We start from the raw sequence: 21,739 nt of genomic DNA, 5'->3' as shown, positions 1-21,739 counted from the left end.
TCAGCTACCCCATTCATCCACAAACATTTTCTGAGGGCCCAGTGTGTACTTAAACTGTGACTTAAACAAAATGCAATACTCAGGCTTTGCCCTTGAATTCATGGTAAAGTACTGAGATTTGTTAAAAAAATTAAAATCTAAAGTTTATTTCAGTAATATATGGACATAATTTTAAAAATTAAATAGCATAGAAGGGTGTAAAATTTAAAGTAGAATTTGCACTCCCTCAATAACTGTAACCACTGTTAACAGTTTCTTCAATAAATTTATATATTTATGTCTATATCTTTATATCTATATATTATACCTGTTATAAATTCCATAATACCTATATTTTATATAATTATATAGTTATATATAAAACATACAACATATCTGGAACATAAACTTATACAATATCATGTCTTGTTTATATACAGTACAATATATCAATATATTAAAATTTAACACATAAGCAAATGCAATGCGTCTGTATGTACACAATGGGAATCATAATATTAATATACATCTTGTACCCTGCTTTTTTTCACTTAATATGTATTGGAGCTCTTTCTAAATCAGTATACATAGATCTGACTCTTCTTTATGGCTACATGGTATTCAGTTGAATATACTTTCCATAATTTAACTGGTTCCTTATCAAGGGATATTTAGGTTGTTGTTAGTCTTCTTCAGTTTTCAAACAAGGCTGCAAGGAACAGTTTAAAAAGTAGATCTTTACATATTTGGCAAGAATATCTGTAGGGTAAATTTTTTTTTTTCCCCCGGCCACACCACGCAGCTTGCAGGATCTTAGTTTCCCAACCAGGGATTGAACCTGGGCCCTGGCAGTGGAAGCACCAAGTCCTAACCGCTGAACCACCAGGGAATTCCTATAGGGTAAATTTCTAGAAGTAGAATTGCTAGGTCAAAGAGCAGATAAACATTTTGAAAGCTGTTGCCAAGTTGCTTTTAGATGAAATTATATCAACTTTCACTTCCACCAAGAGTGCTCCATTCTCCAAAACCTTTTAGATATTTGCCAAGATAAAATTATACTTGGTTTAATTTGCTTCATTTTTTTTCTTTCTGGCCATGACGCAGGACTTGAGGGATCTTAGTTCCCCGACCAGGGATTGAACCCGGGCCCTCAGCAGTGAGAGCACAGAATCCTAACCACTGGACCGCCAGGGGATTCCCTGGTTTAATTTGCTTTAAATTATGAGAGTGCTCATTGTTTATTAGTGATTAATATTTTTTTTAATGTGCTCTGTCCACGTCTTTTGCCCATTTTGATATTGACATTAGTTCTTAAACTTAAAAAATAACAATGCAAATCTGTATTTGTATCATGCTTTACAATTTACTAAGAATTTTAATATCATCTCATTAAAAATTTTGAACTTCATATCAACCTTGTAAAATAATTACGTCTTCTCTTAATAGGTGCTCAAACAGGTCACAATAAGTGGCAAAGCTGGGACGTGAACTGGTCCTTGCCCACAATTCTGAAAACCGAAAATTTCTAAAAACTGACTTAAAAAAAAAAATTAACACCAAAAGTCATCTGGCAGCAAAACATGACCTAAAATGATATGAGGCTATTTATAATCTTTGTTTATTCCATTTAGCGTCTTTATTTCTCAGCATAAATATTTACATTTGATCACACGGAGTTGCTCCAGAGTTCCAAATGGAACACATTACGTAACACATGGGTATGGTTTGCATTACTGCCTAAAATCAGAAAAACCCTAAATTCTGAAACATGTGGGAACTTCAAGCTTTTTATTACTTGATTTAAAAGAGCAGAAAGTTAATCTTAACTTTTAATCCATTTAACGTTTTAAGGCACCGATTGCAGTTAAACTTCTGTTAACTTCTGTTAACCTCTTTATTTGCACTGTCCAATCCCGTAGCAGTGGTCACACGTGATTATTGAGTACTTGAAATGTTGCTAGTCCGAACTGAGATGTGCTGTAAGTGTAAAATACATACCAGGTTTCGAAAATCTTGTATGGGGGGAAAAACTCACTTATTTTAAAATACACATTATGGGCTTCCCTCGTGGCGTGGTGGTTGAGAAGCTGCCTGCCAATGCAGGGGACACAGGTTCGAGCCCTGGTCTGGGAATATCCCAAATGCTGCGGGGCAACTAGGCCCGTGATCTACAACTACTGAGCCTGCGCGTCTGGAGCTTGTGCTCCGCAGCAAGAGAAGCCGAGACAGTGAGAGGCCAGCGCACCGCGATGGAGTGGCCCCCGCTCGCCTCAACTAGAGAAAGCCCACGCACAGAAACGAAGCCCCAACACAGCCCAAAATAAAATAAAAAATACACATTACATGATGAAATAATATTTTGGATATGGTGATTTAAATAAAAACATTATTAAGGCACTTCCCTGGTGGCGCAGTGGATAAGATCCCAGTGCTCCCAATGCAGGGGACCGGGTTCAATCCCTTGTCAGGGAACTAGATCCCACACGCATGCTGCAACTAAGAGTTCGCATGCCACAGCTAAGGAGCGCGCCTGCCACAACTAAGACCGAGTGCAACCAAATAAATAAATAATTATTTTTTTTAAAAAAAGAGCTTTAAAGAAAAATTAACATATGTGGCTTGCATTACATTTCCATTGGCGGCGTTGCTGTCTATCCAAGCCAGTACCATCCCCACTTCTATCAGGCGGGCTTCCGCGGGGCCGAATTACGTACATCCCTGGAGTCCAACGGGGCCAAACAAAGTGCTATCTATGACAAGTTCAGGCCGCAGTTTTGTTCTGTCTTGTCTTCTGGTTTTCTTCAACGTCTTAAAATAGTCCCTCAACATTTTGAGCGCCTGCACTTCGCGTTTTCAATAAATTTGTCCAAACCACACCCCGTTCTTTGCCCTTTTGCTTCTGCGCAGAGACGCGCCAGGAATGAAGATTGTCCCGCTTCGCTCTCCGTCCGGCGCCAGGTGTTTCAGTGTGCAAGGTTACCGGCGTCCTGGGAGAGAGCAGCGATGGCGTTCCGGTGTCAGCGGGACAGCTACGCCAGGGAGGTGCGGCCGGCGGGCGGGAAACCTGATGCTCCGAGCGGGTGCGGCGGTGCGGGGAAGGGGGCGACGCGTGGAGCGGGCACCGAGCTGGATTCAGCCTCGGTGCGCTGAGGGTTGGGGTCGGGGTTTACTCTCGCATCCTTCTCTACCCAGTTCACCACCACCGTGGTCTCCTGCAGTCCCGCAGAGCTGCAGACCGAAGGAAGCAGCGGCAAGAAGGAAGTGCTGAGCGGTTTCCACGTGGTGCTGGAAGACACGCTGCTTTTCCCCGAGGGCGGGGGACAGGTACCAGGCCCGTCCCTTCCCCTTTCCTTCTGCCCACTCCCAGGAAACCCCTAATTCTTTCTGAGCAGGTTGGAAATGCTCTCCTGGTCCTCAGTCCTAGCTGTAATGAATACAGATGGAAATTAGTTCAATTCAGTTCATTTGTTTATTCAGCAGTTATTTATCAACAAATAGTTATCTGTCCGTAACAAATGCTGGGTACTAATTCAAGCTCTAAGGATAAAAGCTGAACAAGAAAGTGTCTCTGCATACGTAGAATATTTACTGGAGAAAACAGACAAAACGGTGAATAGATAAGTAGTATGCCGGTATGATAAATGCTATAAAGAAAAATAAAGGTCGAGGGAAAGAGAGTGATGGGATTGCCTCCTAGGTAGGGGGCAAGTTATTTCAGTTGAGAACTAAGTGAGGTGAGGGGGTAAGCCATTGCCATTATATAGTGGTGCTGGTGGGGGGTGGGGAGTGTTCGGGGAGGGAGAATAAGTGCAAAGAACCTGAGGTAGGAATTCGATTAGGGTGTTTGGCATGGACTGAAAAAGTTTCCCCTGAAGGAGCACAACAGAGGGCAGGCAGACTTATCAGTGCTGTGATGGGGTAGGGGCAAGGTCCAATGAGAACATGGGAAAGGAGAATAATAACACCAAAGGTGGGCATTGTGGGAGAGGCTTTCCCAGCCGAAAGAATAGCACAAAGGCAGGGAAGCCTGTAAGAATTTGACAAGTGTAGTTAACTGCAAAGTAGTCCCAAATAGTTGGAGCCTCTGGTGTGTGTTGAGGACAGGCTGGAGGTGGCTTTGGAAACGTAAGTGGGGGCCAGTTCAGAGGGCCTTGAAGGATGTGTTAAGGTGTGTGGACTTCATTCAGGAAGCTATGGTGAGCCATGGAAGTACTTAGGCAAAGAAATGATGTGAGAGAACATATTCAGTAAACTTGATTGTGAGAAACTTCCAATTTTTCCCATCATGGAGGTTTTCTGATCTGCTGAAGGAAAACCTGTGCCCTCAGGTATCCATAGCAGGTCTCAGTTTATATATCACCTCTTCCAGGAAGTCTTCCCTGATTCCCCAAGACTGTTAGGTTCCTTTTCTTTGAGCTCTTCTAAAATAATGTACATTTTTGAACTATGGCATGTAGTAGATCATATTGCAATTGCCTGTTAGCATGTCTCTGTTCTTCTCCAGACTTTTCAGTTCCATGAGGGACAATGTCTTATTTACATTGTATTCTTGGGTAGGCACAATGTCTTGTAAGCAGTTGATATTTTGTAATATTTGATATTTTTAATGAATATTTTTGAATTTAATTCTAGTATTTTAGAAGATAGAGTGGAAGAAGGGAGAAAAATTCAGGTCAGTTTGGAAACTATTGAAAGATAAAAATCTAAACCAAGGCAATGAGAGGGAGGATTAAGTTTCTTTGGGTTTTACTAAAATTTTCGTTGCTGTAACATTTTTTTTTCAAATTTTATTTATTTATTTGTTTTTGTGTTCCATGTGCTATACAGTAAGTCCTCATTAGTTATCTATTTTATGCTGTAGTTACAGTTTTTGTATTCATTCTGTTATTTTATTCTGAAGAACAAAAGGTGTTCCAAGTGAAGAGTATAGAGAGAGTCCCCTCATGAACAAAGTGGACCACCTCACTTGGCATTGCTTCTTCTCCCTTAGGGAATCTCAAATTCTGGGTGCGTTTCTCACAAACTTTTGCTAGAGGGTCTTTGTATCCAGGAGTTAGGGTGAGCCCTGCCTTCTACCACCGATTATTTTTACTTCTTTCCCCAGCCTGATGACCGTGGTACAATCAATGACATCTCTGTGCTGAGAGTGACCCGCCGGGGCACCCAGGCTGATCATTTCACCCAGACACCTCTGACCCCTGGGGCTGAGGTACAGGTCCGGGTGGACTGGGAACGGAGGTTTGACCACATGCAGCAGCATTCAGGTAGGTGGGGTGGGATGGGGCAGTTGCTGCGTGTGGGAATGTCACCATGATTGAGACGTGGTTTGGGTTCTCTAAGGAGTTAACCTTTTGGAAGAGACAGACATATTCAGAATCAGCTCCAATTCAGGAAAGATGTGATAAATGTTATAAAAGCAAAATGAGCAGTTAAAGTATTAGAACAACTGCTGGATTTAAGTATTACTGACTTCCCACTTGATATCTATATCTGTATACATTTCATAGCCTTCTTAAACTTAGAATGTCCAGAATGGAATTAAAAAGCCACCCCCTCCTCCAGATCTGGTCTTCTCTTCACCATGTTCAGTGCATGGCATCAGCATCCACCCAGTTGCTCAAATCCTGGAAGTCAGTTCGGACACTTCTTTAGGGATAGCCAGCCAATCTGAGTCATGTCGGTTTATTTTCTAAATACTTCTCTATCTGCTTCCACCGTCAACACAGACATCCTCGTCCCAGCTTTCATGTCTCTCCCCAGCCCTCTGTAATAGCCTCCCGGCTAGTCTCCCCCATTCTCCACAAAGCAGCCAGAATAGTTGTTTTTTTTTTTTTTTTTTTTTTGTGGTACGCGGGCCTCTCACTGTTGTGGCCTCTCCCGTTGCGGAGCACAGGCTCCAGACATGCAGGCTCAGCGGCCATGGCTCACGGACCCAGCCACTCCGCGGCATGTGGGATCTTCCCGGACCGGGGCACGAACCCGTGTCCCCTGCATCGGCAGGCGGACCCTCAACCACTGCGCCACCAGGGAAGCCCCAGAATAGTTTTTAAAAATGAAAGTCTGATCAGGCCACTCCCCTGCTTTAAAGCTTTTCAGAGGCTACCTGTAGCTCGTGATGACTGCATCCTGGCCATGCTGGCCTTCTCTCCATTCCTTTAACACATCCTGCTTGTGTCCTCCTTCAAGGCCTTTGGCTGTCTTGTTCCCTTTGCCTTCACAGTTGATTCCGCCTCCTCTTCCTCGCTGTCATCGATGAGGGATAGTGCTGTATCTCTAGTGCCAGGCCCTGTGCCTTGCACGTGGTAGGCACTTGATAAATTTTTGTTGAGTGAATGAATCTGGGACAGTTAGAACTCGAGTTCAGATCCTGCCTCTGACGAGCTCCTGTTGTCTTGGCAAGTTGTTTGATTTCTCTAGACCTTGGTTTCCTCATTCAAGAAATGGCATCATAAAAAAAAAAAAAAAAAAAAAAAAGAAAGAAATGGCATCATAAAGCCTCTTGCAGAATTCTCCTGAGGGTTTTCAATAAAGTATCTCTCAAGAGTATTACCCAGTGCCAAGCAGGTCTTCAGCAGGAGAATTTCTGTGATGACATTGACATTGGGATTGTGTCACTCGTGATCACTTCTCACTTCTTCTCCCATCTCCTCCTCTTTCTGCTCAGGGCAGCATCTCATCACTGCGGTTGCTGATCATCTGTTTGGGCTGAAGACAACATCATGGTGAGCAGGAGGCATAAGACTAACTGTCAGGCATGGGTCCCTGACTGCTGGCTCCTTTCCTAGTAGTGAGTCAGCGGTAGGAGGATAAAAATCTGTTGTGCCCACCTGTTCCCCTCGAAGATGGGGTGGTGGATGACTTTGTGTTTTCCCTGAGAAACATCTCCCTTTGCTTAGAAAAGAACACGGACTTTGGAGCTCCGTGACCTAGAGGGTGAATCCCTTGCATGACCTTGATCATGTTCCTTATCACCCCTCACCTGTAAAGTGGAAATGAGAGTCCCTACTTTGTGACATTTTGGTGAGGATTAAATAACAGCATTTACATGAACATGTTTTGTAAACGATAAACTTCCTTCTATTATTAATTGTCCCCATCAGCATCCTGTGACCACTCTACTTCTTCTTGCAGGGAGTTAGGGCGACTCCGGAGTGTCATCGAGCTGGACAGCCCCTCTGTGACTGCGCAGCAAGTAGCTGCCATTGAGCAGAGTGTCAATGAAAAAATCAGAGATTGGCTGCCTGTGTATGTGCGAGAACTGAGCCTGGATGATCCCGGTGTGGAGCAGGTGAGGGGAGAGCCAGCAGGGTGGCTTCTGTAGAGTGGCCCTCCAAGGGCTCCTCATCCAAATTCAGACAGCCCTCCTCCCTCCCTTGCGTGCCAGGTGAGGGGCCGGGGTTTGCCGGATGATCATGCTGGGCCTGTTCGAGTTGTTACCATCAAGAACGTTGATTCCAACATGTGCTGTGGGACCCACGTGAACAATCTCAGTGACCTTCAGGTAGGTGAGGAAGGGCTCTTGAGTGGGTGGGAGAGAGGGTGTCGGAGGTCGGGGATCACAGTAGGGCTGGGAGTGATAGAGGGGGACACCTGAGGGGTCCTGAGTGAAATCACTCCTTATTGCTTCCGAGCCAGTGGGGAGGTCTTGATCTCTCCTACCCTTGGGTTCCAGCACCTGCTGCGGTGTGTGTGTGTGTGTGTGTGTGTGTGTGTGTGTGTGTGTGTGTGTGTGTGTGTGTGTTCGTGTTCTTGCCTCATGTAGGTCATTAAAATCCTGGGCTCTGAGAAGGGGAAAAAGAACAAAACCAACGTGACCTTTCTGGCTGGGAACCGGGTGCTGAAGTGGATGGAGAAGAGTCACAGCACTGAGAAAGCACTGACAGCTCTGCTGAAGTACGCCCCCTTCCACTGCCTCCTTTTCTCAGTGCCTGGGCAGCCCGGAGCTTAGCCTTCCCACCTGTAGAGCAGAGAGAATACTCTTATCTTTAGGGGTAGGATGCAATCATAAATGCTAAAGTGCTTTGGATAGTCAATCAGATGCACACAAAATGGTTTCTTCCTTTACATCCTCTTCCCCAACAGCCTGAGGCTTCCTTGGAGGGTCCCTGGGTCCCATCAAGAAGGGTACCATTGATTTATGCCTGACACCAAAAGCAGTTGGAAAACTGGGCAGGCCTCCACAAACCTTTCTCTTGCAGGTGTGGAGCAGAGGATCACGTGGAAGCAGTGAAAAAGCTACAGAACTCCAGCAAGCTCCTGCAGAAGGTGATTTTTCCATGGAGGGTGGCGAGGGTGTGGGCTCTGCCTGGAATAGGCTCCCCAGACTCAGCCCTGCCACCTAACTGCATGTGCAGCATGTTAGTGGGCAGTGAGTGGGGACGGGAGGGGTGGAGAGATGGCGCTCTCTCTGTTTACCCTTTCCCCACCTGTCAGCTGAGTTATGGCATCCTTTTCAGAACAACTTGAATCTGCTCAGAGACCTGGCTGTGCACATTGCCCACAGCCTCAGGAACAGCCCAGACTGGGGAGGTGTGGTCACATTACACAGGTGAGGCCAGGGGTGCTAGGCTTGGGGCTCAGCCTCTCCCCTGTATGCAGTGCAGAGTGGGAGGCGGGTCGCCCCTGCTGTTCTTAAGGCTGAGAAGACCCGAAGAAGTGTGTTGCCTTGCAGATTTCCTGGGTTTGATATAAACATCTTCACTATAACTTTCATTAGAGCCTTCCCTCATCTCCTTTGCCATCTAACAGGTCTCCACTTACCCGGGTGAATCCTGTTTAGGGAAGACAGAAACAAACGCAAAACTTGTTATAATGTGCCGAGGCTTAGAAAGATGCCATGCTGGCCCTCAGCACTTTCTTTCTCTGGAACTTTGCACAAAAGGCGGCAGTGTGGCCAGCCTCACGAGGAGGAGCTGGGCTTCCTGCAGTTTCCTAGCTCCCCTCGCAACTTGGATGTGATGTCTTTGCTCTTTGTTTTAGGAAGGAGGGTGATTCTGAGTTCATGAATATCATCGCCAATGAGATTGGGTCAGAGGTAAGAGGAGCATGAGGTTCTCTGTCCGCCCCGGGTGGAGACCTAATGAGGGGTGTCAGGTTAGCTGAGGTCCCTCCGCATGAACACATGAAGAATAGGGAACAGAAATTCATTCAACGCTGTTTTCTCAGCACTGACTCTGAGCCAGGCTCTGTTTTAGGTGCCAAGCTCGGTCAATGGTATTGACCTTTCTGGGGCTGTGACATTTACCAGCTTCAGAGCTCCTTTTATCAGAACTGGAAGTCCTCCGTGCCACCACGTTTATATGTGCTGAGAGCTGATTTCAGAAATACGGGGGTGGGCTAGGCCCTTAGAAGGCCATCCCTTCAGTTTTCCTTTGCCTCTGGCTTCAGCCACCCGTCCCGGTCCTGACCAGAGCTTAGTGGTTTCCAGGTCTCTCTTTTGCATTCACTCTGGAAGCACTTGGGAATATCTACTCTGGGCCAAGCAGTGTGCGTGTGTCTCTCTTCTTATTTCTGTGTAGAGTACTGATTCTCAAGGAGCTCACTCTTGAGTCTGGGAGACAACTGTGTATGCCGACATTTATAATTTAGGGTGGTCAGTGCTAGAGGCAGAGGAGCGCATTCCCTGAAAGGCTGGGGAGGCTTCAGGGGAGGGGCCTAGAAGACTGCTTAGCGGTCATTGGCAGACAGGGGAGCCGAGGTGGCCAGGCAGAGGGAAACATGGAGGTTTCGGCGATAGCAGACACGGGGTGCAAGGGGTGGGGCGGGGAGCGGGGGTGACCAGGCTGCAAAGTTTGGCGGGAGTCAGATCATGAAAGGCATTTTATGCTTGGTCATGGTCAGCAGCCTTCTGCCCCCTTCTTAGTATTCAACCTAAGTTCCTATAGCCACTCTCAAAGTTTCTTGTCCCTAGTGGGCCCCAGAGTGGAGGGGCTGCCTTACATTCATCAGGAACATCACTTGTGGTTTAGGAGGGAAAAACCTGTTTTTCTTTTAATTGAGATGTAATTGGTATGTAATATTGTATAAGGTGTACACTGTGTTCATTTGGTATCCTTATATATTGCAATATGATACAAGTGTGTTCTTGAGACTGAAGAGAGTGCAGTTTAGGGGGGATTGACTGCACGTCTTTTAAGTGTCAGGGCTCATCTTCTTGTCTTCCATCCTAGGAGACCCTCCTGTTCCTAACTGTGGGCGAAGAGAAAGGTGCTGGACTCTTCTTACTGGCAGGGCCAGCTGAGGCTGTGGAGACCCTGGCGCCCAGGTAATCTTGCGTGGACTTGCTTTGCACGGGTTGAAGAGCATGTAAGCCTAATTTACTAATAGCACCCTTGTTGGATGCAAAGGGCCACCACATCTGCATCTCATTTTTTAAAAAATTAATTTATTTATTTATTTTTGGGTGTGTTGGGTCTTTGTTTCTGTGCGAGGGCTTTATGCAGTTGCGGCGAGCAGGGGCCACTCTTCATCGCGGTGCACGGACCTCTCACTGTTGCGGCCTCTCCCGTTGCGGAGCACAGGCTCCAGATGCGCAGGCTCAGTAGTTGTGGCTCACGGGCCTAGCTGCTCCACGGCATGTGGGATTTTCCCGGACCAAGGCACGAGCCCGTGTCCCCGGCATTGGCAGGCGGATTCTTAACTACTGCGCCACCAGGAAAGCCCCTGCATCTCATTTTCATTCACATCACAGCCATGTGATGTTGCCTGAGCAGAAATAATGATCACCACCATCATTCCCAGTTTTAGAGATGAGGGACAGCACATTGTGTGCCTGAGATCTCGTGGTTAAAGTGGCAGAACTGAGACTGGAGCCCAGGACTTTCGGTTCCAAGTCTCACATGCTTTGTGTTTTTTCTTTTAGAAATTGAGATTCATAAGTGATACATGAATGCAGGTGCTGGATGCTCACTAGGCAGTTGAAGCACCTGCTTAAGGCATCAGCAAAGCAGAGGCACAGACAAACTTGGGGAAAAAAATTAGGGTTTTGAGACTGAATCAAAAAAGGTATTGATGTAGTTATAGAAAAATTAGAATTGTGTTGGACTTTTTTACTCTTATATTGTTTATATTTTCTTATTTTAAGTTAGATATGGAGGTGGAGTGCCCCATATTCTTTCTGGCATTTAGGGTTTTTGAAGTCCTGATTGGCTCTGATAAATATGTGTTCATTGTAAAACACTGAAGGAAAACAGAAGTATTTAGAGCAGAGGTTCCTGACAGGCAGCCAGCTGTGGCTTATAGACTGGTTTGGCCTGTGTACTACTTTAAATTTTCAAAATTAGTTGCTGCATTTTAAAATTAGGAGATTTTGGGCTTCCCTGGTGGCGCAGCGGTTGAGAGTCCGCCTGCCGATGCAGGGGACGCGGGTTCGTGCCCCGGTCCGGGAAGATCCCACATGGCGCGGAGCGGCTGGGCCCGTGAGCCATGGCCACTGAGCCTGGGTGTCCGGAGCCTGTGCTCCGCAACGGGAAAGGCCACAACAGTGAGAGGCCCGCGTACCGCAAAAAAAGAAAAAAATTTAAAAAAAATAAAATAAAATTAGGAGATTTTTATTTAAAAATAGAGAGTTCTAGCTTTTCTCAAAAAAGGAAGAAAAAAAGGCACACTTTTGCAACACTGGACTGACGTTCCTGCAGGTTAGTATCTATGAGGACATGAGCGGGGGCTGCCTATTCAGACGGCACAGGCCCGGCCAGTGCCATAGGCCCACCTTTCTCGCTCAGCCCCAGTTGCTTCCCTGCTGTTCCTGCAGGCCTTTGTGTCTACAGCTGTTTACTCCTAATTACGCTTGTCCTGTTCCTTGGAGGTTGCCATAATTTAGCCCATTTCTAGACACTTCTGTTTTTTCCAGTAATTCACTCCTTTTTTTAAAAAAAAAAAAATCATTAATTAATTTATTTTTGGCTGCGTTGGGTCTATGTTGCTGCGTGTGGGCTTTCTGTAGTTGCAGCGAGCCAGGGCTACTCTTTGTTGCAGTGTGCAGGCTTCTCATTGCGATGGCTTCTCTTGTTGTGGATCATGGGCTCTAGGCGCACGGGCTGTAGTAGTTGTGGCCCGTGGGCTCTAGAGCACAGGCTCAGTAGTTGTGGTGCACGGGCTTAGTTGCTCAGTAGCATGTGGTATCTTCCCGGGCCAGGGCTTGAACCCGTGTCCCCTGCATTGGCAGGAGGATTCTTAATCAGTGTGCCACGAGGGAAGCCCCCAGTTATTCGCTCTTAAATAAATATGGTACCCATATCTTTGTGCACAATGTGCAAGTATTTCTAGAAGCCATTTACTTTTTCTCTCCCCCCAGCCCAAGGGGAAAGCCTCAGGGCTGCCCTTGGTTTTCCTGTGACTTTTCCCTCAAAGGCTGCCTCCCTGACTGTGTCTCTGCTCCCCAGGGTGGCTGAGATGCTAGAAGGCAAGGGAGCGGGGAAGAAAGGCCGCTTTCAGGGCAAGGCCACCAAGATGAGCCGTCGGGCAGAGGTACAGGCGCTTCTCCAGGACTACGTCAGCACGCAGAGTGCAGAGGAGTGAGGGCTCGGCTGCCTCCCTGGTTGTCCATTGACAGCCGGCCTCCTGTGACCACAGAAGGAGTCTCTTGGACAATAAAATAGTTTCACTTGAAATGATTGTGGCCCCATGTATATTTACATGATGGATATGAATTTACACAGTATATTCCAGTGTGCTTATGTGATCGGTGTCTGTGAATAAACAGCTTTATTTTTTAAATTTATTTTATTGAAGTATAGTTGATATATATACAATGTTGTGTTAATTTCTACTGTACAGTAGAGTGATTCAGCGATACATATATGTATTCTTTTTCATAATTTTTCCATTATGGTTTATCACAAGATACTGAATATAGTTCCCTGTGCTATACAGTAGGACCTTGTTGTTTATCCATTCTATATATAATAGTTTGCATCTTCTAATCCCAAACTCCCAGTCCATCTCTACCTACCCCCCAACCCCTACTGTGGCATCCACAAGTCTGTTCTCTATGTCTGTGAGTCTTAAACAACTTTCTATTTCAGCTCCTGTTAGGCACACCCTATCCTTGAGTGTTATGTTGATGAACTGTAGTAATTTATCTAAACGCAGCTGCAGTCTTTCTTCATGTAGAAATGCAGCTGCCTAAGGAGATGTAAGTCAGGCCAGAGGCTTGGCTTAGGGCTTAGACTCACATCTCCTTGTTTTCTCTTATTTTTTCCTTATTTCTTTTCCTAGCCTTGTGTTTCAGAATTAAAAGGTATCAATGACTTTGTAAATAGGTCAAGAGGGCACGAAAATATATAGTCGAAAGATGTTCCAAGTCTGTTATTGAGGCGGGAAAAGGATGGAAAAAGATACCAGGCAAGACTAACCCAGAGAAAGCTGGGGGCATTATTAATATGAGGTAAATGAGACTCTAAGGCTATAACACTTTAAGAATCATTATTGGCCCCGCCCCCCCAGAAAAGAAAAAAAAAGGAATTCCCTGGCGGTCCAGTGGTTAGGACTCAGTGCTTTCACTGCTGTGGCCTGGGTTCAATCCCTGGTGGGGGAAGTAAGATCCCGCAAGCTGCACAGCGTGGGCAAAAAAAAAAAAAAAGAATCATTATTAGAGACCAAGAGAGACATGTGGTGATAAAAGGAAGATAAAATAGTTCTAAATTTACAGGTATCTAATAACAGCCTCAAAATACCTAAAGCAGACATTGACAGATCTAAAAGGAGAAACAACTCCATAGTTGATAGAAGATTTAAAGTCATCTTTCAGCAGCTGATAGAATAAGAGGAAGCATTATCTCAAGGTTAAGAGCATAGACTTTGGAGTTCCACAGACCTGAGTAGTCCTGGCTTCGTGCATCTATAGGTGGTAGAACTATATAACAAAAAGCAAGGAATTGATTTAAAAAGTCAGGACAGCATTTATTGATACTTCTGGGGAGGGAGTGAAGCAGGACAAAGAAGGGACCCAAGGTGGGGGTGGGAGAGTGGTTTCTGGGGTGCCGGCAGTGTTTTGTTTCTTGACTTGGGTGACAGTTAAACATAGGGCTTTGCTCTATATTTATGCATTGTAGTCTACATTTATGATTTATTCCATGAGGTTATATTTCACAATTTAAGAATACAACTTAAAAAAAATCTGGTTCTGTTGTTTACTTACTTGGGAGAGTTATATTGCCTTTTCAACCTTCACTTTCCTCACTGGTGACATGGCAGTAATGGGGTGCCTCGATCTCTGTGTTGTTGGGAAGTAACATATTCAACTGTAAGTGCTCAAGAAAACACTGGATTCCTGGAGATGACCTAGAATGGGGTTTTTTTTGTTTGTTTGTTTGTTTTGGTACGTGGGCCTCTCACCGTTGTGGCCTCTCCTGCTGTGGAGCACAGGTTCCAGACGCGCAGGCCCAGGGGCCATGGCTCACGGGCCCAGCCGCTCCGCGGCATGTGGGATCTTCCCAGACCGGGGCACGAACCCATGTCCCCTGCATCGGCAGGCGGATTCCCAACCACTGCACCACCAGGGAAAACCCAAGAGTGGGTATTTTTGATTACCTAATGTTCAGTTCCTCTTTACCTGCAAATCGAGGATTGGTTGTAACAGCAGGAGCGGCTGCACTTCCGCCACCTCCAGGTGAGCTGCATCCCTGGGCAGTGCCCCTGTGGATGGACGTGTGTGCAGGCACCTCCTATGCTTCCCCAGGTTATTTTGGAGCTATGATTGAGGCCAAGGGAGGCGTCTTTTGAACCCAGCAGCTACCGGTGAATAGCTTCAGATTAGATGTCTGTCTCCTTGTTCACAGGAGGACTTTATTCAGGTAAAATTCCCACATGAGGAATTTCTGCTGCATTCCTGCTAGGGAAACTGAGGCAGGCAGGGAGTGTGGCTTCATAGAATTTGGCTGCATGGAATTGAGTGGTTACCTAGTGCAGTGGCTTTCAAACTTTTGTCATCAATTTAAAGGAAGCTTTTTTTCATGAGTCTTACATATAACAGCCCAATTTGGAAATGGTTGAAAGTTGTGTTGATCTGGTTGGAAAAAGGAGTGGAGGCTTGGAGTTTTGCAGGAGCTTAGAGGGCCCTGAGGTACCCCCATGGAGCCACAGGGCACCATTTGGAAACCATTGATTTAGTGTAACTACCTTATTTTATAGATGAGAAGGTTCAGGGAAGTTAGGTGCCAATGGGTATATAATTAGTAATAGTACCATAGAGCAATAAGCATCCAAGGTAGTTAAAAAGATTAGCTTCACGCTTAACAAGTATTTTTTGATGTGCCATTCCATTTCAAAGTATAGACCAATCCTCCCAAACAGCCCCTGTGTTTTCCCACACAGGGCATGTCAGCTTTGATGTTTGTGCTGGTCCTATAAATCAAACTTATGGTTGAATCCTGGGTCCCCGGATGAGGTTACGTGCTTACGTGTGCATGTGATATACCTCTAGGAAGTTCAGGGTGGATACAGCTCTGGTGTGGAATCATTTTTTCCTCCTGTGTCAAGAGCCCCTAAGGAGAGAATGACGGTGTCCAGTTAGTTTTCTCCCAAAGTGAAAGAAGCTAAAACAGCTTGTCTGGTAAGACTGAAAGCCACAAGGCAGCCTACTTGGCAGGGACAGAAGTCCAGAGTCTGAGACTTCAGCTGGAGCCAGGAGGAGGATGAGTGGGAGAGCTGGGCTGCAGGCAGGTGGCCAGAAGGAAGAGAAATTTGAGTTTCTGAGGCAAAATTTAGGCATTGATATTACATTAGTAGGCTGCGGAGGGGGTATGAAAGGCATCAAGAGTTTTTTTTGTTTGTTTGTTTTTTATAATTTAAAACATATTTTAATGAGAACACTTTCTCACCATCTTTAAATAGAAATGACTTGCACTTTTTACTCTGAAGCCATGAGGCCATCAGGACTTACTCACTTCCTGGTCCGTGGGGTTCTGAAGCCACCCCCCCACCAGCTCTCCAGTGCTCTTGAGGCACGTGCTGTACATGTCCTCCTCTGTTGGGAGACCTTGTGGCAGCTTCAGGGGCTTGATTCTTATCAAATGTTTAACTACTTTCAGTTTTGCATCCACCGAAGGGATATTCTTGTGAACTCGAGGAGTATGTGCTTTTTGTAACCCGAGCATCTTTATTATATCTTTCTCCCAATATGGACGTCTTTTTGTACTTTTTATTCTGGTAACAGTATGCAGTTTATGAGGTTGCTGTGGATCTCCACCATATTTTTCATGATCTTCAGGTGAAGGCTGAAAAACTTTATCTGGAATTCTTGACTGCGTAAATTTGTGACGAATCCAGTCTGTACAAACAAGGGGCTCCACGCCTTTTGTCACCATTTGTAGTCTGCCTGGGGGCCTCTGTTCGAACTATTGAGCGCAAAATCCCTGCCTTGAGTGTTGTGACTGTTCTCCTTAGGGGCAGCAATTCCTAAATGTCTTTCAGCCTCAAGCTCACCACTCAGGGGACAAGAGATTTTTTTTTAATGTATTTTTATTTATTTTTATATTTTTAAAATTTTTGGGCTGCACCACACAGCATGCGGGATCTTAGTTCCCCGACCAGGGATCAAACCTGCGCCCCCTGCAGTGGAAGCAGGGAGTCTTAACCACTGGACCGCCAGGGAAGTCCCTAAAAAACATATTTTTAAAAAGTTTTTCTCCAGCCCTGCCCCTGCCCAATTTTCCTTGCCAGAGACAGCCACTAATTTCTTATATATCCTCTGGCAGTATTTTTTTTCATAGATGTGTATAAACCTCCCCTCTTTTGAAACGTACACTCCTCTGCATCTTGCTTTTCTCAGTTAAATGAGTATCATGTTTTAAAACAAAACCATAGTGTAAAAGTTATGCAGTACAAAATGGAATCGTTGATGAGAGATGGGGAAGTATTATTTGCTTCACAGAAGGGTTCCTACTTACAGAAGGACTCAGGCAGGATTCCCTTCAACAGAGACCCAAGGGAATTCTTTTTTTTTTGAGGGAGGGTTGTTTGTTTGTTTTTTGGCCGCATGGCTTGTGGGATCCTAGTTCCCCTACCAGGGATCAAACCCGGGCCCCCTGCAGTGGAATCGTGGAGTCCTACCCACTGGACCACCAAGGAATTCCCATGAGTTCATTTTCTTGTGTGTGTGATCTCCCTCTCTCCCTCTGTGTTTCTGTTTCATTGGGGTGTAATAAAAATAGCAGTGAACCGGGCTTCCCTGGTGGCGCAGTGGTTAAGAATCCACCTGCCAATGCAGGGGACACGGGTTCAATCCCTGGCCCAAGAAGATCCCACATGCTGCGGAGCAACTAAGCCCATGTGCCACAACTACTGAGCCTGTGCTCTAGAGCCCGTGCTCCACAACAAGAGAAGCCACCGCAATGAGAAGCCAATGCACCGCAACGGACAGTAGCCCCTGCTCACCACAACTAGAGACAGACTGCACGCAGCAATGAAGACCCAACGCAGCGAAAAATGAATAAAATAAATTTATTTTTTTTAAAAAAAGCAGTGGACTGGGGCCACCCTTGCTTGCCACCACTCAGGTGGGTTCTGGTCACGTAGGCTTAGAATGACCATATGATTTACCATCCAAACTTGGGGACTTCTAAGAGTGAAAGGGGCGTTCCACACATCTCTCCAGAACCACAAATCAGGTTGGTCTCAGGCAAACACAGGGTGTATGGTTTCCCTGTTGAGACTCTCCCTTACCTTCAATTTCTTAACCTGCAAGTGGGGATGTGAACACGGTGTCTTAAGAAAGAAGGAATTTTCTGAAATAACTCAGTTAGGAAAATGCATCAACATTTGAGCTAATTATGTGAAAACAGTAACTAGTTGTGTAAAGGAAGGGAAAATAAAGCAGCACATTTTGAACTGGTGATGTCATTCACACCTGTCAAAGGGGCCCTAATCCAATGCCCTGGGGAGAGGTACAGTTTGTATTCAAGGGACGGGGTGGATTATCTTTTGTGAGGTTCACCAGGAAATCAAGCAGAGTGAGTTTGATCATTTACTAGAGTAACATTAAATGAGGACCATGAGAATAATATGTATTAATTATCACAAAATGTAGTAGAGTTTTAGGTACACATATACACACATAGATTGCATATTCTGGAACATTGCTAGAATCCACTTTTACAGCATAGAAATAGTGAGAAAGGGCTCCCTCTTGGCTAAGAAAGTTTTATGACTTAAGTACCCATAAATTGCTGAAGGTAGATGCTGTGTCTCACACCAAGGTGAAGGTCTCCTTTGTAACTATGTGTGCACATGTAGGTGCTGGATCAGATTTTAGTATGAAGGACAAAAGACATCAGATGAAAGCTGGACACAGAGCGGGAGACAGCCTGAATTCAGGCAGGCATAGTGCCTAAATGTCCTGTAGCTCCACCCCACCCTTTAGTCCTGAGTGGAAACGAGAGAGTCAGCCAAGTTATGCTAGAATGCCAGGTCTTTTCCTTAATAAGAACTTAAATAAACTGCAGAGCCCTGCTGGGAAAACAGACAGCTCACCATACCCTAATGAAATACTCTTGCAGAAAGCTTCTGTGTCTCCCATTCCTTTCCTGAATTGGATCCAAACTATGACTAAAGTGCCTTCGATGGAGGGAAGGCTGATGGAGTGAGTCATATATTTTGGGCACCTTTTACTTGGCTGTTACAAGGAGGCAAAGAATAAGACAGACATGAAGCTTGTGTTGCTCTTCACCCAAATGAGCCTCTCCCACCAATTTTAGGCCATTTCTTCTGGTCCCCAGAGGCCCACCTCCCTCCCCATTAACAGAAGGTAAATCCTGTGTTATACCCCAGCAAAAAGAGGGTGACAAAAACATAGTCTGAAAAAGACATCACAAAGACAAGGAAGTTACACTTGACAAAACCCTCTGCTAATTGCAGTTCCAAATAATGAAAGCAGACTTCAGTGCCACTGCCTAATTTTTATTTTATTATTGTTTGGTATTGCTTAATTATTGGTTGGTGTTAAACATATATAGTTCTGCCAGGCGTTGTTCGAAGCACTTTATAAATATCAACTTATTTAATTCGCAGAACAACCCCATGAGATGGAGTCCATTGTCATCCCCATTTTACAGATGAGGATACTGAGGCACAGAGAGATAAGGAGATTGCCGGGGTCACACGGCTAGTAAATGGCAGGGCACAACTTTGAACCAGCAATCTGGCTCCCGAGCCCATCTGCCTAACCACCATGTGTGTGGCCTCTGAGTAACATAGCTAGTATATTTAAGTAGTTATGTAAGTATTTGTAATATACTTTAAAAGAGCACACAAATTATATATATATATGTATATATATACATACATATATATACGACCAACATCTTTTTTTTTTAATTTTAAAAATTTTATTTATTTATTTATTTTTGGCTGCACTGGGTCTTCATTGCTGCACGTGCGCTTTCTCTAGTTGCGGCGAGCTGGGGCTACTCTTCACTGTGGTGCGCGGGCTTCTCATTGCGGTGGCTTCTCTTGTTGCGGAGCACAGGCTCTAGGCACACGGGCTTCGGCAGTTGTGGCACGCAGGCTCAGTAGTTGTGGCACACGGGCTTAGTTGCTCTGTGGCATGTGGGATCTTCCCGGACCAGGGCTTGAACCTGTGTCCCTCACACTGGTGGGCAGATTCTTAACCACTGTGCCACCAGGGAAGCTCCAACATCTTTTCTTTTATAAACTAACATCTCTCTCATGGTTAAATAAGTGATTTCAGGACGGGGGCATTTAAGGATCTTAAGGCTGTCTGGTGCTTTTGGCAAGGAAGAAGGATCAAATAAGCAAGCTATAAGGAGAAGAGAAAACCTTCCATTACAATGTTGCCATGTAGCTTCTAATTTTACCTCTGTTAGGGCAGGTACATACCTTATCATGCTGAAAGCCAGAGGGCCCAGAAGAGAAGCCCCTAATTCCCTACATTTAATTCTAAGCCTGTCTGTCTCCCCTTTCTGTTACTCTTGGCTCTATTTCTATGAAGACAATATTCCATGTGTTTTACAAATGGTGCTCGAAAAAGTGTACTTTGCCTGTTTTGGATCCTTGGTGTGGGTGAGTCAGGGATTTCCATTCAGCTTTGGAAAAGGCTGAAAAGTTGTCTTGCTGGAAAAGTTCCACTGTCCTCCCGTTTTCCTTGGCTGTGTCTTTGCTGCCTGTTACCAGCAAGATTAACTCGTCCTGAAGTTTTGCATGAAAACTAATTTTGAGTTTCTTTTGCTCTTGTCATTTGCTTCTTGCCCCAAACCAGAATTCTCTAGTGGTCTCAGTCCCAACAGCAAGGCACTGTCCTCTGTACTTTAACAGCAGAGGGTGCTGTGAGCCTGTGGTTGCCCAGGCCTCCGCCAGAAAAAAAGAAGATGAAAGAGCCCCCGCTGATTCAGCCAGCCTGAAAGAGGGCTTCTCATTGTCTTGGCCCCTTGTGGCTACTGAAGATCTTGCCTGGGGGACGTGGAGGAGTGAGACGTTTCTCGAAAAGCCAGCAGGGAATGAAGAGACAAGGTGTGGCCTTCTGGAAATGATTTGTCATTTGTATTTTTGAGAGTTTTAACCCTTCTCTGGTCAAATTGATGCTTGATATTTTATGCCCTTACCTCCATGAAGACCAGAGATTCTGAATAGTGCTGAATCCTAACTTAATTCAGAAAACAGCATCTGCTTTCTGGGCTCAGCCTTAGTTTGCAACGACAAAGCTAAATGCACTAAGGAGGTCAGAATCATCGGTAAATATGGGACCTGTTTTGATGCCTCCCTCAGGAGAATGGTGAAGAAAATTGAAATCCACCAGCACGCCAAGTACACTTGTTCCTTCTGAGGTGAAACCAAAATGAAGAGCTGAGTTGTGGGGATCAGGCACTGGGGTTCCTGCATGAAAATTGTAGCTGGTGGTGCCGGAACCTCCCAGCCCACTTCTGCAGTCACAGTAATGTCTGCTCTCAGAAGACTGAAGGCATGCAAAGGCCAGTAAAAGCTCCACCATTTGAAACATTGCTAGCCCATAATAAATAGCTTGATTTATGTAACAAACACACAAAACAGCATTCATTATTCCCATTTTCCAGGACCCCCTGGAAACTGCCCCCTGAATTCCTCTATACTGATGCTATCAGTGGCTGCAGTAAGACAACAGGGAACATTTCTTTCTTTTTTTCATCTTTTTGTAAGCTGAGGCTTGAATGCTACCTCCAGGTTATCTCTCAGTTTTTCTCAGTCTTCCTGAAATTCTGCATCTTTAACTCTTTTTTTTTTTCCAGCTTCTTGACTTCCTACAATGTTTTCCATGTCTTGATTATTGACAGAAAGCAATAGCAATGTTTTGTATTTCTGGCTATTTCAGTTACCTTTGCTCTAAGCAAATTTTGCTTTATAAGATGTATTTTTATAAAATCTTTCACACCAGGCTTTCATGGCAGGATAGGCTGATAAGTTCATAAAATAACCTGATGGACACACTCAATTTGCTATTTCTGACTAGTGTAGAATATATCTATCTCGGAGAGCTGGCTTCGACTGTTTCTATGTGATTTTACAACCACAGTGAGATAAGGGGCTATGGGCATGCAGAGGGAACTTGGGCAATGTGTGAGAAAAGTTGTGGTGGCAGACTGGCCTCTGATGGCATCAGCAATCACCTGGAATATAAACTTGTCAAGATTCTAGACCTGAACAAAGCAAAGATACTGCTGGACAGACAAGGACTCAGAAAGGTTATTGCCTGTGCTCCCTTTCCAGACAAACAAACAATATTTGATTTGATGTGTTGGATAAACTCCAGCCAAACAAGAGAAGAATTCAA

General features: G+C 45.1%; 2 protein-coding genes and 1 pseudogene across 3 annotated transcripts; 2 read left to right on the top strand and 1 right to left on the bottom strand.

Moving 5' to 3' along the window:
* The first annotated feature begins 2,868 nt into the window (after positions 1–2,868).
* AARSD1 (alanyl-tRNA synthetase domain containing 1) lies at positions 2,869–12,590 on the top strand. Of its 2 annotated transcripts, none has more exons than XM_059048279.2 (12): positions 2,869–3,021; positions 3,172–3,303; positions 5,084–5,243; positions 6,644–6,701; positions 7,111–7,267; positions 7,364–7,480; positions 7,742–7,872; positions 8,178–8,244; positions 8,436–8,527; positions 8,959–9,013; positions 10,149–10,243; positions 12,363–12,590. In XM_059048279.2, the coding sequence occupies exons 1-12, from the start codon at positions 2,983–2,985 to the stop codon at positions 12,496–12,498; spliced, it is 1,239 nt and encodes a 412-aa protein (XP_058904262.1). In that variant the 5' UTR covers positions 2,869–2,982; the 3' UTR covers positions 12,499–12,590. The 2 variants fall into 2 exon arrangements, with proteins under 2 accessions (XP_058904262.1, XP_066876832.1); XM_067020731.1 differs by having other exon boundaries at positions 2,873–3,021; positions 3,198–3,303.
* A 3,163-nt stretch (positions 12,591–15,753) lies between these two features.
* LOC131747070 (large ribosomal subunit protein uL30m pseudogene) lies at positions 15,754–20,543 on the bottom strand (annotated as a pseudogene).
* Positions 20,544–20,581: 38 nt separating this feature from the next.
* LOC131747068 (large ribosomal subunit protein eL43-like) lies at positions 20,582–20,975 on the top strand (the record flags this gene model as incomplete). The annotated part of the gene is given in 1 exon segment (XM_059048982.2): positions 20,582–20,975. A coding segment is annotated over 1 exon segment (330 nt), but the record flags the coding sequence as incomplete, so codon positions are not given.
* Between the last annotated feature and the right edge of the window lie 764 nt (positions 20,976–21,739).

This window comes from Kogia breviceps, chromosome 19, assembly GCF_026419965.1.
Source record: "Kogia breviceps isolate mKogBre1 chromosome 19, mKogBre1 haplotype 1, whole genome shotgun sequence".
Taxonomy (NCBI): domain Eukaryota; kingdom Metazoa; phylum Chordata; class Mammalia; order Artiodactyla; family Physeteridae; genus Kogia; species Kogia breviceps.
The sequence above is the reverse complement of the archived record's forward strand: the minus strand, read 5'-3'. Positions and strand labels throughout refer to the sequence as shown.

Bases quoted from the DNA above. Each gene is read 5' to 3' on its own strand.
- AARSD1 (XM_067020731.1), top strand. From the start codon at position 2,900: ATGAAGATTGTCCCGCTTCGCTCTCCGTCCGGCGCCAGGTGTTTCAGT. The intron at 3,022-3,197 runs GTGCGGCCGGCG...GGTCTCCTGCAG, and splicing joins GGGACAGCTACGCCAGGGAG to TCCCGCAGAGCTGCAGACCG. The intron at 6,702-7,110 runs GTGAGCAGGAGG...TTCTTCTTGCAG, and splicing joins GGGCTGAAGACAACATCATG to GGAGTTAGGGCGACTCCGGA.